The 17295-nt window shown below is 43.8% G+C and overlaps 1 protein-coding gene across 10 annotated transcripts in view; it reads left to right on the top strand.

Annotated features, from left to right (window-relative positions):
- The window catches only part of VDR (vitamin D receptor), a 106168-nt gene that overhangs the window by 80465 nt on the left and 8408 nt on the right, over positions 1–17295 (top strand). For all 10 annotated transcript variants that reach the window (XM_074980123.1, XM_074980118.1, XM_074980126.1 and 7 more), the window contains 3 exons: positions 10249–10433; positions 11170–11275; positions 12915–13086. In XM_074980123.1, coding sequence (XP_074836224.1) covers positions 10249–10433; positions 11170–11275; positions 12915–13086 — 463 coding nt within the window. The remainder of the gene's footprint in view (positions 1–10248; positions 10434–11169; positions 11276–12914; positions 13087–17295) is intronic.

Raw genomic sequence — 17295 nt, 5'->3', positions numbered from 1 at the left:
GCAAACAAAAAACTCCAAATGTATTTATTTTTAAAATGTCCTGATTTTGGCATGGTCTGACCTTGAGGGCCTGCTGTTAGTTGTGGTGATGCTCTGAAGAGCAAGGGCAGAGGAGCAGCGCTGCTGAGAACAAGGGAGGCAGACGGCAGCAGGAGAGTAGCTGGCTCACATACTGTGGTGCTCACTCCCTTCTATATACTATTGCTTTCCTTTCCCCAGGAAGGATGAATCATTTAGAGTGAGTTACAAGACTCACTCACTCACTGCCTGTTCTGTGAGCCCTAAATGGAAGGGTGTGTTATGGACAGGATTCTTTTTGCATGTGCCATAACTCATAATGCCTCTGCATGTTGGGAATACTGCCAGTTTGTGACCCCACTTACACGAACCTCCTCTTTGCTTCTGTGCTGGTGGGTATAAGGTACAACCTTGCTGCACCAGAGTATCTGTTTTGCTGCTACTTCATGATGCCTTGTCATCCTGGTCTGGTTGCCTGTTCCTAGCTACCGTAGCTACTGTTCCAGGTTTTCTTCTCATCAGCCCCATTCCCATACCTTCCCTCATTTTTATGGCCTTTCCTCCTCTATCCCCCCCTGCATGCCTTCGCCTCTGGTGTGTTACAGTCCCAGCTGCTCTGCTGGCTTTGACCACCTCACTTCTATGGACCTCTTCTTTGGATATGCCTTCTCAAAACCTGCTTCTGTGGCTCCTATAAGCTGACGAATGCTGGGGGAAATTGGATATAGCAAGTATGTTTTGAATTTAGAGACCAGTGTGTCTCAATGGCATACCTGTTTTGCATCCTGATCCCTCCTGTATGTATGTTTCTTTTCAAATAAATTCTTCAGAGCAGGCATTGACTTGCAGTGAATAGACAAGAATGCTGATATTTCCCTCCTTGTTGGCTGAGAATGGGAACCAGGAGACACATGTTGTCCTCATGGTTCTCCCACTGACTTGCTCTGATCTTGAACAAATAATTTTATTAAATTGTTCTGTCTCATTTTCACGTTCCTTAATAAGGGAATGGTACTGTCCAGTGTTAAGGGATTTCCTTAATGCTTCTGAAGCACATTGGAAATGGCAAGTGCTTTGTAGCGCTGTCTGTAACAGCAAAGTTGGGCGACTCTTTTTTACAAGGAACAAATGTTAGTTTGGCTTGCACTTTAACTCTTTGGTGGGGTCCACTCCAACCTTTTCCCCTTTTTCTTTTGTTCTTCCTGTGTCCTGCTGCTGAGTCACTTTTTTTTGTTCGTTTTTCTTCTGTAGCCTGCGGTTTTGCAGCTTGCCTTACTATTGCAGCTCTACCTTTCAAAGGGCCTGATACCAGCAGTTCTCATGGAATGAGACCCACCCCAGCTGGTGATGGTAGCAGCATTGAGGTGTTGAGAGGCAAAGGGAGCTGCAAAGCACTGACAGGAGCAATTTTAGGCAAGTCTTTCAATTTCTGCTGGTGCTGCTGCTTCCCGGAAGATGGGGGCACCCATGGAAAGCAGTTAACAGGCTTCCCTATGTTGTGATCCAGTGCGAAGCTGGATTCTTTGTTGGTTTGAAACCATCTGCTGGGACTAAGTTGCCCGGTGAAGTTGCAGGGGGTCAGACTGGGTGATCCAGGGGATCACTTCTGGCCCTCCCTTGTCATTCTTAATCTTATTTGTGTATTAAATGTGAAAAGCCCAGGATGTATAGAGTCCTACAGTGGCTCTGTGACCAACCACGTCATGGAGCTGTGATTCATTATTTTATTTATAAATTTTGCATCATCTAGCATCCTGGAATTTGTCTGTTATGCTACTGGTATCTCTTGCCTAACTATGAATCATTGTAAACTTTGGGAGTTCCTAATGTGTTGCGTGGGGCAGATCAACCATCAAGTCAACTATATTCCAGCTGGGTTGTGAGCCACCTGGTGTGGCCTGTCCCCACTGCTGCCCATCGAAACAGTATCGTGAACATTCCAGCCCTTTCATTTTGTTGTCCTAAATTCTCCTATTACAGGGAATGCTCTGCCAGCTGCTGATGGGTAACACACTTGTGCAGAGCACAGTCCATGTCCTTCTGCATAAATCTCAGGAAGTTTCTGCAGGAAGACTTGATTGAAGACACAGACTGCAGGTCAGGAATCCACCCTGGATTTACAGACAGCACTTGGTCAGCTTGTGTGCTGCCCAGCTGAAATGCTGGTCTTCTGGCTTTGGTTTGGAGCAAAAGGCCTGAGCAATATTAACATAACACTAGCGATAAACAAGCTCCAGACTGGTACGTAGGACTCCAGTCTGCCTAGTACTATGGCAGAACACCATTAAAAATCATTTTAATCTTTTTTAATGAAGAAGAAAAAGTCCAGTATTAAACAGGGTTTTCATGTTAATAATCTTGTTCTATTTCTATGTAGCTGGAAAGAGACATAGAATGCGAAATAAAAGCTCTAGCTCTATGAAACTTGCTTCAGTAGCTTCTGTCTGATCTTCAGTGATTTTTTTTTTTTCCCTCCCCCACCAGCCTATTTCTTTAAGGACCTTCCCCAATAAATTAAGATGCCAAGCTTTACCATTTAGGTGGCAGTTGTAGCATTAGCTGGTCTTTTTTAAATCCACAGGCATGGCTTTGAGCAAGCTCCCAGCTGTATGGTGGAGCAGGGGTGGGGCTGAGCTCCTTCCTTGCGTGCGATGAAAATTGGCTCACGTGCCACTCTTGGCACCTGTGCCAGGGGTTGCTGACCCCTGATTTTAGATATGGAATATTCAAACTCTGTAATCAAAATTCAGCACCTTCAATGAGATCAGGAGATCGTAACTTTTGTCCACTGCTTCCTTTCTTTATATTTGCAGATATCTGATTCTATAAAAGAGTCTACTGGTGTAGGAACCCTGACTGCTAACTCTCTTTTTAAAAGTTGCTCATTGAAACTGAGCAGTCCTCACTTTGCTGTCAAAGGCTGGATATTAAAGGAGGATTTGTATTTGTCAGTCTTTTATCCTGGTTAATTTGTAATGTAAACAAACAAAAATTATTTTACTAAAGCAAATTCCAGCTGATTTGTCAACCTCGATTACTATTTTTGGTTCTCTGTGCCTTAAATATTGAGTCTGTTCTGGTATGGCTATGGTCTGGAGAAGTGGGTCTGTCCCACGAAAGCTCACCTAATAAATTATTTTGTTAGTCTTTAAAGTGCTACTTGACTCCTTTTTTGTTTTGATAGTATATAGATTAGCACGGCTTTCTCTCTATTACTAGTTCTTGTAGTGTAATTGCTAGCATATCCCTCTGGCCTGGAACATTCCATTAAGGGCCTTCTAGATTTTAAATAATTTTGAGGCATATAGAGTATTATGCAACTTCAAAAAATTATACTGGAAAAATGCCGGTGGCGAAATCCTACAACTTTGACTGAAGGTTACCTAGCACGGCTGTCGTACCTTATGTTACCTCTAAGCACAGCTACATCAAGTGTATTGTGCTTTTTATTTTTTATTTATTTATTTTTGTGCCAAACCTCTCATTCCAAACTCCACCTTAACCAAAGTAAAATATTCCTGCTGCAATCTAATGTTGGCAAAAAGCCTCCAGTCATAAGTCTTTTTTTAATTAGTTAATGATCGGTTAAAAGACTATTAATGTCTTAACAAATGTGAAATTCTTCTTTGCTGTATTTAGGGTTTATTACCTACCCTTCGAGGTGTATTTACTCTGGTGAGTTAAGTCAATGTATTAAAGCAGGACCTTTCTATTATCTGTTTGGCTTTGGGTTTCGATGCGGGGGGTGGAAAAAACTGCAGTTGCTGTCCTTAACTCTATCAAAAGATGAAATAAGATGATAAATTCTCTGTGCTTATGCCACAGGATCCATTTTAATCATGTGTTAATAGCCATATAGTTACGGTTTTAATGCTTTTCAATTTGTTGTACTTTGGGGGGCCTAGACCATTTTAGTATAGGTACCATCTGAGCTGAAGTAGCTTGTGTTTGTTCTCACCTCAACAGCAAATTATGCGGGGGCCTCTCTTCAGCTGGCCTAGAAGACTTTTTTGTGGCAGGGCACATGTGTTTCTCCAACACAGAGGGATATTGAGGTGTTCATTCTGATTGATGTCTGTATGGGCTACCACAAAACAAACAAACAAGTCTCCGAATTGGATGTGGCCAGGGCTTTACCCAAATGACTCAGGAAATGTATAAGGACTAGATTTTTTTTCCTAAGAAACATAGCACCCGCAATTAAAGCTAGCTTTTCAATACTGCTCATTTGCCATGTAGACACCGAAATAAGTTGTCAGGCTTTCAAAAGTACTCCACACTCAGCAGCTCCTCTTGCTCTCGCTAGGAGCTGTAAAGTGAACTCTGAAAACTCAGCTATAAACCTAAACCTCTCCTTGTTCTCTGTGGGGAAACTTGGGTTTCAGAGCCTGATGTTATGAGGTGCAGGGCATATTTGACCCTTACTGACTTCAGGGAGAGCTGAAGATGTTAAGCAAATTACCAAAATGTCCTTGGCCCCATCATGCAAGCAAACTTTATTTAGAAATAGCAAGGCAGGTAAGGGTTTAGAAAATCTCTCTGGCCCTACATATGCTGTAAGCCAAGGGACCAGGTACTCGAGCTCATGCTTCTGTATGGCTGGAGACCTGGGAGGCCAATTTCCCTGGGGTGCAACCTGGAATTTAGACACTGCTGAGCCATCTTGCTTACCAATCTATGGAACTCTGTGCAGATACAAAATAAGTATCGGCATCTGCAAAAATGATTTGCAGGTACCTGCAAATTTGCAGTGTTATAGATACAAAATTGGTGTCCGCATCTATATCCACACAAATGAGTGGTGCATCTACGTCTGTGCGTGTGGATAAACCGTGGATTTGCAATTTTCTGTGGATTTGCAGGGCTTAGCCAGTGTGCCTCCCTTTCACACAGTGAGGTCATGGCAAGCTGCAGTCATCACCAGGTCCTGTACTTACATAGTCAGGGAAACACCCAACTGCAGTTACATTCATGTATCTCCTAGTCACTCATGAACTAACAATAGAGAGGCTTCTTTGTGGGGCGGGAGGGTGAGTGGTGAGTGGGTGCTCAGCAGCCAGCTCTCCCTCCTCCTCTGAGTTTTCCACCTGCTGGCAACCCCTTCACTTAATTCCTCTTCCTCCCAGAACCTCTGGCCTGACATAACCAGCTGTTTTATAGAGTGCCGGAAGGGAGGGTGAGGAGACAGGACAAGGCATGCTTGCGGGAGGGAACAACAAGGGATGGTGTGAGAGGAACTAGGGTCAGGAAGGTGTGGGGTAGGGGCTTTGAAAAAGGGATGGGGTGGGGACAAGTGTTTCCTATAAGCTGAGCGCTTGGGCAGCCACCCATGTGAGATTCAGGTGCTGCTTGGCTGATAAGCAGAGTCTGCCTATAGCTGCTCACCCACCGTCTGTGTTCAGCTGGTGGTGAACATCTGCACAAGCCTCGGTGTACATACCAAAATTTATTCTGCCCACAGATGGGAAAAAAATAGAGGGTGTACTGTCGGGCGACAGGCTGTAGAAGGGAGAGGTGAGCGCTCATGCGGCTTGGTGGAACCGGCTCATTCCCTGCAGCCTCTCAGCCTAGGACCCTAGACCTGTACCATCTTTCTGTGGTCAAAAGCCTGACCAGTGTAACTTTATTTTCCAGTCCACCCCTCCCTTAAGGTGGAGAGGACAATGCGTCAGCCCCTGTTCCAGGGCAGGTTTCCCTTTGTACTTCAAAAAGCACACTGCTTTGGGTAAAAAGTATAAAACAGATTAAGTATAGAAAGATAGCTTTTAAGTGATTGTAAATAGTAGTATGCAGCTCAAATGTGATTACTTAAGAACTAAAACAAAATTGCCATAAGTTCTATACATTAGACAATATTTGAATCAAGTGGTGTCTCACCCTTATGGTCAAACAGTCCACCAGTCTTCCATACACAGGCTAGAAATCCCTTCATCCTGGGACCACATCCCTAACTCAGTCTTTTTCTAAGGTGTTTTCATCTGTTGAGTTATGAGAGGCGTGAGCCCAAGTGATGATGTCACTTCCCCTTTTTATACCTTTTTCAATCTTGAGGGAATGTCATTGTGCTAAATAAAGCCCCCAGCACAGTTAGTGGAAAAGTTCAAGCATATGATGGAACCCAGTGATGCATGAGCTGGTCACCTGTCTGTACAGGCTTCCATGAGTCATAGCAGGAGCCAATATCTATATCTTCACTAGGACATTCAAAGGAAAGTCCATCAGGTGGAGATAAACTTCTTCCATAGCCTATTTTGTTTCTTAATGGGCTGTGACCTCGAATGGTTTGTTCACAATGTGCTAGCTAAACTGGATCTAAACTATCTTGTGTGTCTCACCCCAAAGAGCAGACACATTTAAAATACTGGTACATAGTCAATATTCATAACCTCAGATGCAATGACAGCACGTGCAAGTCAACAGGATATTAATGTTCAACAGATCAAGACTTTTAGAATGATACCTTACAGGGTATACTTTGCACAAACATATAATGATAGCACCATGGTAAATATGGGGGTACTATGATGTGACCTTGGGAATACAGAAAGTCACAACCTGTATGCTGAAATACAGGCAAGAGTGGTAGCTAGAAACCACTGCTGCTCATGTATAGTAGCAAGATGACAAAGTTAATATTCTGAACAGTAATAAACATATGTGGAAAGGGGAGAAGATACAGTCAAAGGAGGAGAAATGCTTTGAATTTCCTGAGTTTTGTGATGCTAGAATATCAGACATTTTGTTTTCGGATGGTGCAGAGTACACCGGTTTAAATCCTGGAAATCACTGAGATGAATCCTAGACCAGAGCCAAAAAAGCACAGTTTGGCTGAGGGACCGGTAATGGTTTTAAAGACCAGTGATCCGAGAAAACTGTGACTGATTTTTTGTTTGCCAAAATCGCTGTGACTCTTCATTTAGTATGCGGAACTCTGATCTATATAAAGACCAAAAATCAGCAAATCACTTCAGTTCATGAGTCTGGCTAAACGATGTGTTTAAAACTAAGTATGGGCTTACAGCCTTGCTCAATCAAGTTATAAATATATAGAGATGAGGCTGCATGGTCCTTTAGAAATCCTCCACATTCTGACTAGTGCATTTTAAGCCTACACATTAATGTTCATTTTAAAAAAATCCCATGAAATCTGCTAATATTTGCTAATCAAGTTTAACTGGGAGTAGGGTATAGCTTGTGTTTTATAGCAGATTCAGGTAGCTTTTGCTGAACAAATATTGTTGTGTGCAGTGTCACAGTCACTGAATTGTGTACATTTGGCAAAATTAATCTATATAATCATAAGGAAATGTTGCGAGTTCTCTAAACTGTATCTGCAGAGTGCAATGCAATGTAGTGTAAACCTTTCCTGACCATGACAATATGAGAGGGGTAGTTGTATTAGTCTATCATCAAAAACAATAAGTCCTGTGGCACCTTATAGACTAACAGATATTTTGGAGCATAAGCTTTCTGCCCACAAAACACCCAAAATATGCTCCAAAATATCTGTTGGTCTATGTGGTGCCAAAGGACGACTTATTGTTTTTTCTAAATTGTCAGTATTTTCAAAGAGGAATTGAGAATCTGACTTTTCGTATGCTGCCATGTCTGCAGTGCTGTTCAGGGTCATGCATAGGGCATGATAATTACAAGTCTAGAATTTTCTTCACAATTTTTGATGGTGCAAGAAACCACACACGTGAAACCTGATGAGACATTTGTGGGGGTGGGGACGAAAAAATGGACAAACTTGAATTCTGTGTGTGGAAAAAGAGCTCTACTGCATTTTTAGTTTCAAGTCATGCTTTGTTCACTAGATTCCTTTAAAATGTTAATTTCACAAGAACATGAAACAGTTTGTTCCTCTCTCCTAAAAATGCCAGGACCAAAATTTAAGGATTTTGAAGACTTTCTACAAGGGTGGTTCTTTATTATAACCTCTCTTCCTAAAGTGTTAGGATATAAACAGTAAGTGAAATCAGCTCTTCAAAAGACTCAATATTAGCAACCTACCAATTTCACAGCCACAAAAAACATGTCGTGGACCATGAAATATGGTCTCCCTCTATGAAATGTGGTCTTGTGTGTTTTTGCCCTATACTATACACATGTCACAGAGAAGACCAGCTTTTCTCAGATTGGGGGTCCTGATCCAAAAGGGATTTGCAAGGAGGAGAGCTATAAGGGTATTTTAAGGGGCAATATTGACACCTTTACTTCTGGGAAGCCAGATAGCAGTGGCTTTTAGCAGGGCATCCTGCTCGGAGGGCAGTGTTCCTCCAGCAGCAGCACAGAAGTAAGAGTGGAAATATCATAATTTGCAACCCTTACTTCTGCACTGCTGCTAGGGAGGTTCTGCCATCAGAGCTGGTCTTCTGGCCAACAGCTGCCACTCTTCAGCAGCAACAGAGAAGTAAGGGTGGCAATACACCGCGCCCCTCCCCCCACCTCCTTTTTGGGTCTGAATCCCTACAATTATAACTCTGGAAATTTTCAGATTTAAATAGCTGACATTATTAAACATTATTTTTTAAAATCCAATGACTGTGAAATTGACCATAGTGGACCATGAATTTGTTAGGGCCCTAATCATAATCTAGATCTTGAAGAACAGCTAGCCAGAGACTCAAAAACTAATAGTAAAACTTAAGTACATCAGAAGCAGGAAGCCTGCTAACAACCCCTGGAGCGACTGGATAATCAAGATGCCAAAGTATCATGCGAAGGCAATAAGGCCCTTGCAGAAAAACTAAATTCTTTGCATAAGTCTTCATGGCTGAGGATGTGAGGGAGAGTCCCAAACCTGACCATTCTTTTTTGGTGTCAGATCTGAGGAACAGTCCCAGAATGAGGTGTCGTTAGAGGAGGTATTGGAACAGATTGATAAATTCACTTGAGAGCTGAAGGAACTCAGATGTGAAATTGCAGAAGTATTAACTGTAGTCTCAAACCTATCACTTAAATCAGCTTCTGTACCCAATGACTGGAAGGTAGCAAGTGTGATGCCAATTTTTATAAAGGGTTTCAGGGACGATCCTGGCAATTACAGGCTAGTAAACCTGATTTTCAGTTCCAGGCAAATTTGTTGAAGCTATATTAAAAAAACAATACAGGCCGTCCCTCCCTCATCTGGCAACACTGGAACCTGAGTGGTCCTGGATCTGGGAGTTTGAGGATCATGCTCCCCTACTGGCTGCTGGACCCCGCTTCTGGATTATGCTGTGGGCTGTCAGTCTGCTCCCAGCCACTGGGCTCTGCTCCCAGTTCAGCATGTATCCTGGCTGCTGGTTCCTGACCACTAGCTCAGCTGTGGCTACCTGGCCCCTGCTCATGGCCGGGGGCTCTTGTCCAGATTAGAGAGTTATGGATTTCAGGGTTCAACCTGTATTGTCAGACCTTTAGATGAACGTAAATAGTTGGGGAACAGTCAACATGGTTTTCGTAAAGGGCTAGCAGGCACTTGGCAACCAGCCTTAGTGCTTCTGACTAAACACAAAGGTTTTTCAATCTGATACTTCCTCCACTGCTCAAAGTTCCCTGACCTAGCAGATTACCCTTTCTGCTACAGTGCCCCCACACAGGGCTGTCTGAGTCAACAGTGGAACATGAAGCCCTGCCAGATGAGGAGTCTAGGTACCGCACTTCATATGTCTTTTGCAAATACTTTAAAAATACGTACTTGGGGATAGAACGTACTGAGGCAGCAGGTTTCAAACAAAAGGAAGTACTTCTTTTCACGCAACACAGGGTCAACCTATGGAATTCCTTTCTACCAGGTGACGTGATGCTCAAAAGTGTAAGTTGGTTGCAAAAAGAAAAGTAATGAAGTTGAGATCCATCAATAGCTATTAGCCAAGCTGTTCAGAGATGATGATACCAAAATGCCTTACCTCTCTCTCTCTCTCTCTCTCTCTCTCCCTTTCTCAGTACATCTAACACTGGATCAAATGCTTCCCTAGAATTATGGAAGTAGTGACATTGCTGAACCAGGCCTGAAATAACAGGGAGCAGTGATCTGCTAATTCAGAAGATCTAAAGCAAGAGGGAGAAAATACAGCTTTATTATTATGTGGCAATACCAAAGGGACAGGTTATTGTCTCAGAAGCAAACTCCAGAGTCATCCACTGCAATAACTTTTGGGTTTACCCATGTCTAGGTATTTGTAGATAATTCCTGGATCATTTTTGACTCTTGTTTATTTTCTTCCCCTGCTACATGTGTGTAAACAGTTATTCTGACTGACGAGGAGGTCCAGAGAAAGAGAGAGATGATAACGAAGCGAAAGGAGGAGGAGGCTCTTAAAGAGAGCATGAAGCCCAGATTATCGGAGGAGCAGCAGAGAGTCATTGATATTCTCCTTGAGGCCCATCACAAAACTTATGATCCAACCTACTCTGACTTCACCCAGTTCCGGGTATGTTCCAGGACCTGTTTTCTCTTTTCCTGCTTAAGTCTTCCCACTTGCTGTTACTAGGAGGACCTCTGCTGGTGGTAGAAGGCTGTGCCATTATTCTGATAAGTAAGCTAAAGCAGTGGTCTCTACCTGTTCCATTATCTCATCCAGTATTACAACATAAATTTTGAGACCTTCCTCCTAACTAGTCATATGGGACAGAAAGATGGACATGATCCCATTCCCAAAACTTTTTTATGAGCCCCCTTCCCTGTAGGTTCGGAATGAATGAGCTTAGGGAACTCCCTGACTTCTGCTGAAAATGCCAATGCAATTTTTCTCCCAGAACATCACTCTATCTATACTCTATTCAAAATCTGGTCATAAGGGACAATGGCAGCTGCCCATCACTGGAAGGATATAAATCAAGATTTGATGTCTTTCCAAAAGGCCTGCTGTAACTGTAACAGAAGCTATGGGGTTCAATCAGAAATTTCTGAGTGAGGTGCAAAAGAGGACACATGGCTGACGCTGTCAAAAGCCACAATTTAAATACTTCTAAATCAGCCTTGCAACCCTATTGTGACACCTTACCATCCCAGGAACAATTGACTAGCCTGCCCATTCCTGGTGGTAGTGGTAGTGGTGGTTAAAGACCCACTTCCTTCTACCCTGGGTGACACACACAGAAAAATATGGTGTTCCTCTGTCTGCCCACTTTCTCAGAGGTACAGTCAGTCCCTGCATTCTCTTCCAGCCTCCTGTGAGAATCAACTCACACAAAAGAGTAACTAGATCGTCATCCATCCTAATGCATGGCTCCTCATCAGAAGACTCAGCAGATACTTTCAGCAGTTCTCCAGGTATTGTGTATGGCTCTCAGTTACTCTGCAATAAATGATGAGGGATTTAAGCAATTGTGGGTTGCTCTTTTAAATAGTTGTTATGACCCAGTTTGTCAGCTCTGACTCTTTGGGTCCTTCATGTAGGAAATCAAATGTGCCCCACTCCCCACCATGCATTCTCTTAAATACGTACCTAACAGTAGACGTGCATAATCCCATTGAAGTCCATGGGGATGCTCGTGTGTTTAAAGTTAAGCATGTTCAGTGTTTTGTTGGATCCTGTCCTAATTCTGCATTTGGCTTCCAGCGCAAGACATCTCCTCGATAACCCAGGTCCTTGAGAACTGACATAGGGCCCAGTCATATCTGCTGCTTACTGGTGCAGAGCATGGGGTGAAAGAAGAGGGGGAATTGGCTTACGTGGCTACAGTCTCTCAAAAGGACAAGGAGTTAAGCACAAGTGGCATCTTCTCTTGCTCCAAATCTGAAGCAACCCCTCAGACTGGAGGGCTGTGTGGCTGGGAGGGACTGGGTAAATGGCAGAGGACAGCTGCTGTACAGGGCATCATCGTAGCAAACTCATGCAAATATCTCTGTGTTGGCACAGAGCAGGAATGTGCAATAGTTACGCCCGGTCCAGTGCTGCAGCATCTTTGAGAGAGCAAGAGGAATGTGGCTGATTAGGAAGCTACAGAGATCAGGAAACAACCATGGGGAGGGAGTTTGCTAGAGTTGGGCCTGGGGAGGGAGAGAGTCCAGTGACAGAGGAAACTGTAGGCTCACTGGGTTCACTGGTAGGTATGTGTCTTTGTTGAACAGAGGGAAGCTGTAGGGATAGGTAGGAAGAGGATAGTAAATAAATGAGCTGGGGGAAGAGCAGGGAGCAGAAGACAGACATGCCAGAGGTGACTAGCTGCACGGGTGGTATCAGGCAGTGGAGTTTTTTAAAACAGTGGCTATGGCTGAGTGTCTGGGAGTGAGGTGCAATGGCATGGTGTGAATAGGATGGGTTGAGTCACAGAAGTGCCCTTAGGGTTGTCTGCTGCTGGCGTGCCACTGACGCCCCTTTTTTTTTTTCTTGCTCTCTGAGGCTGTCCCCTACCCTGTCCTGCTGAGCCAGAGCCTCTGGTCTCCCCCAGCCAAGGCTCAGATTTGGTGCTACTGCCACCATGAAGAGCAATACAGATGCTGAACCAGTTCAGCCCTGGGAGGTCTCAGTTTGAAGTGCTCAGCACCCAGGAAACCAACCCGCGAAGGGCAAGGCAGGGATATAGACTGGAGGGAGGCTGACGGTGATGGTGCCAGATGAGAGATTGCAGATTTTACAGAGCTTTAGTGTTGCTTTGGTTCCTAAAGTCTCCTAATTTTGCCACAGCAGCTTCTGAAGGCTCCTTTTCCAAGGATAGCTAAGAACCCTGTAGTGTGAGATTGTTGCATGCTCTTCTCTTGGTTATTTTTACTGAGTTATTCCCGAGCCTAAGTCGTCTGAGGACAAGGGGCAGTGGTGCCCATGGACAGGAATACAAATGTTGCAGTTGTGTGGTTATTTACTTTGACTCTCTCTCCTCTTGGCTGATTTTTTATCCTGGAGAACTAACTTCCTGTCATAGGAAAATAGTGCAACCAATATAAATCTCCATCTCTTTCCCCTCCACAGAGCCCATAGAGCACAGGATGTTCTCCAACATGATGCTGAGTGAGGACACTAACGAAAGCCCCTCCGTGGACATTAACATCCCACATCTCTCCATGCTGCCACACCTGGCTGACCTTGTTAGCTACAGCATACAGAAAGTAATTGGCTTTGCAAAAATGATCCCAGGGTTCAGGTAAGGATGGTATGTTCTCGGAAGTTTTGGCAGATGTTGCTTTGATTTTATTTTATTTTTTCGGTTGAAATAACTCCGCATCTATCCTGCTCTATGCAGCTTGTTCACTTTCTTGAACTCCTCTCTACTGCTTCCTTACACCCAAGCATTCTTCTTTCGTGGTCCTTCAGCCCCTCAGGACTACCTACACTGCAGCCATTGCTGATTCTTCTGTTCCTGTTGCTTCCGTATCCACAATGGCCCTCATCCAGTACAGTACTTGAGCACCTACCTAACTCTGAAAATGTGTGAGCCTAGTTATCACTGCTCACCAAGACACTTAAGCACTTGATTAACACCCACCAAAGCCAAAGTCACTCTGTCTTCAGCCACCTTTGTTAGCTTCCTGTTCATCTCAGAACTCAATCCAAGCTCATTCCCTTGGTTTCACAAAACACTCCCAGCTTGGTGAATCCCCGCCGTTTGGTGTGTCTTGCTTATGCTGCCCTTTCTAGGGCTATGTCTGCACCAGGCAGCTTTTAGCAATAAGGCTGTGTCAGCACAGCTCCATCACTAAAAATCAGTGTGTGAAAACGCTGTTTGTCAGCACCTTTTCCAACAAAATTCTTTCACCCACTATGAGCAGCATTCCTTCCTCAGCAGGAAAGTGTCCTGCTGACAAAGCAGGAGTCACGTTATCACTTGCAGCAAAACTTTCATTTGTAGGAAGGAGGTTTAAGCACCCGTGAATGACAAAAGTTTGGTTGATAAAGTGCAAGTGTAGATCTAATCACTAACTTTTGTTTTTAAGATCTTTTGTTACCTACCAATTTTCTTCAGTTTACAAATCACTCAGTAAAATGTTCTGTAACCTTGGCATGATGATCACTCCTAGAAGGTGTCTGATCTTCTGTGGATTGCTCTGGAGGGGTACAGCTGGACTGAAAGTGGCTACTGCTAGTTTCAGCACTGAATGGCAATAGGATGAGAACTTTTCAAGAGTTCCCAGGAGGAATAACGGAAGCATTTACCTCAATGCTCTACTCAAGTGGCACTGCCTGTCCGTTTCACATGGCTTCAGTGCTCTCAAAGGTTCTGTTTCTGGGAATTCCAGGAACAGCTGTTGCTGTTCTCTAGTCACTTTCCCTATACTATTGTGGGCTGATGATTTGTTCCAGAAGCTAATCCTGGATTTGAGTTAGACCCCGATGTGTGCTGTCATTTTAGTAAAGCCCAATTTGTCTTTTGTTTTTGTATTTCATTCTTCCAAGTTGACATCAGTATATCTTTGAACCCTCCTATTAAATTCTGATTTGTCATGCTGGAGTAAATGCAGAGTGAATCCATTGTAGCTAATGGAGTTATTCCAGGCAGAGTAGGATGAACTGGGGCAGACACGGCGGGGGGGGGCGCATGCTGGGTGCCCTATCTGAGCTATGGACAGGAGGGATGGGAGATTACCTGGGCCCAAAAGTTGTGCAGCAGAGATGGCAGGGATCACTTTCCCTTCTCTCTGCACTTACCACATGGGTGGCAGAAGCAAAAACCTGCTCCACCCTTGCGCTGCACTGTGCCATGCCATGCCCCACCAGCCTCCCAAGACTGAGATGCAGCAGGCCAGGAGGGTAGCATGGCCCATCACGGCGGTACATAGCAGGCTGCTGTTCCCACTGCACACCTGGTGAGTGAAGTGGAGGAAGGGGAGGTACCTCCTCCTGCCCCTGCAGTGTTTGGTCCCAAGTAATGCCCAGGCTTCATTGTGTAGGATGAGCAGATAAGGGGACAGGGCTCAGGCAGAGCCAGGGTGGGGCAATTCCTGCTGCATGGGGTGGAGGTTGCCTCAGGTCTTGCACCTGGGGCACTGGGGAGGGTTGCCTTATCAGATGATGTTTGAAAACTCATAATTTGCTGCTTATCATTGTCCTGGTAAAATATATGGGGCAACATTGTACGTAAAGTTGTAAGATCCTGCTGTTTATATTACTGAGATGTATTCCAAAGGCTGAAAAGCCACTGTAAACTACCTGCTCAGAGACAAAAGGCAAACCGGCACCACAGCCATGTCGGTGTTCATTCTATGTTCAAGTTCATTCGCTGGATAAGTGGCTGTTCTATGACAGGAAAAATGGTGTAGGGGAGAAATTTATATCTGGGGACCAGTGAGGTTCAGTTTATTCATAAAAGATCTGGAAAAAGGGGTAAACCAGTGAGGTGGGAAATTTTGCAGATAATACAAAACTACTCAAGATTGTTACATCCAAAGCAGACTGCAAAGTGCTAAAAAGAGATCTCATAAAACTTAGTGACTGTGCAACATAATGTGTAACATTATTACACTTATCAATATTGAATGTTAAGCAATTCATATTCTAAAACATAATCCCAACTATACATATAAAACAGTGAGTCAAAAATAGGTATTACCACTCAAGAAAGAAATCTTGGAATCAGTGTGGATCATTCCCTAGAAAAAAAATCCACTCCATGTGGAGAGGCAATCAAAAAAGCCAAAAAAAAAAAAAAAAAAAAAAAGTTGTAAATAATTAGGAAAGGGAGCAATAAGAAGATAGAAAATATGTTGTCTCTGTATAAATTCAGGGTGTGCCCACACCTGAATACTGTGTGCAGATCTGATCACCTATCTCAAAAAAGATGTATCGGAAGAGGTACGAAAATGGCATCAAAAATTATAAGGGATATGGAACAGCTGTCATATGAGAAGAGATTAATAAGATTGGGGCCTTTAAGTTTGAAAAAGAGATGACTAAGGGTAGATGTGACAGAATTCCATAAAACTGAGTGATGTGAGAAAAGGAAGTGTTACTTCTCTTCACACACAAACTAGGGGTCACCAAATGAACTTACTAGGCAGCAGGCATAAAACAAACAAAGAAATGTCTTCACATGACATGTAACCTGTGGAACTCATTGCCACAGGATGCTGTGAAACCTAAGTCTATAACAGGATTCAAAGAACTTGATTAAATTCATGGAGGGTAGGTCCATCAATGGCTATTAGCCAGGTTGGGCAGGGGTGGTGTCCCCAGCCCTACTTGCCAGAAGCTGGGAATGGGCAACAGGAGATAGAACGTTTGACATTTATCTGCTGTATTCATTCCCTCTGAAACATCTGGCCTTGGCCACTGGTGGAAGACAGAATACTGAGCTAGATTGACCTTTGACGTGACGTAGCAGTTCTTTGCAAAGGAACAGCTGGAGGTTCCGGGCTCCACAGATTTGTCTCCTGAACCCCAGTTGGAGATGATTCTCAGAGAAGAAAAAAATGTAAGAATGGGGAACAAACACTGAAAATTACTACTTTTCTCTCTCTTCCCATGGCATCAACACCTGAAGGACAAGGGAAATAACACTGAACTAAGGGAGAGGGCCTGGCTGACAGGAAACCAGCCAGTAAGATTGCTGGAGCAAGTAGTTAGAGAGACCTTTGCTTTGAATTGATTCAGCTTGTTGAGTTAATATTAGTTACACTTTAACTTTTATTTTCTTGTTACCATTTCTGACTTTTGTGTTTCATTACTGGTAAACATTTAATCTATTCTTGTTTGATCTTAACTGGAGTGTTTGGGGAAACTCTTTTGCGCTATTAAGATTGGTATATATCCTTCTCTATTACTGCAGTGATTGACTTTATAGGAGATTCTTTTGAGCAGGATGGGGCTGGGCAGTAGGAGATGCATATTTCTGGGGTTAAGCCAGCTGTGTAATTCAGGAGCAGCTGGTCATAGTGCTCATATGGCATAGCCAGGAGTGATGTATGTGCTGGAGGCCACATGAGAGCAAATGAGGTTGGCTGGCCTCACAGCAAAGTAATGTAACAGGCACCCCAGCTTGGAGAACTGAGGGGACACAGCTGTTCAGCAGTCCAGGTTGTGCCCTGGGGAATGTCACAACAGGTTCCCTGACTGCTCTGATCCACGGTCTTTCCACTAAGCTACAGTGCCTTCTCATTAGAGTGCAAACACTGTTTGATACCTATGCGTGCTGGTTGTCAGTACTATTGCGTTATCAAATCCCTTTAACAGGGATTGCCTTTTTGTTCTGCGTCTGCACAACACCTAGCACAATGAAGCCCTGGTCTAGGACTGGGGCCGCTCAGTTCTACTGCAGAACAAACTAATTTAAAAATAGTAACAGAGAGGAAGCCGTGCTAGTCTATACACTATCAAAACAAAAAGCAGTCAAGTAGCACTTTAAAGACTAGCAAAATAG

Source organism: Carettochelys insculpta, chromosome 29 (assembly GCF_033958435.1).
Source record: "Carettochelys insculpta isolate YL-2023 chromosome 29, ASM3395843v1, whole genome shotgun sequence".
NCBI classification, from domain to species: Eukaryota; Metazoa; Chordata; order Testudines; family Carettochelyidae; genus Carettochelys; species Carettochelys insculpta.
Note: the sequence above shows the minus strand (reverse complement) of the source record. Positions and strands in the feature narration are given on the sequence as shown.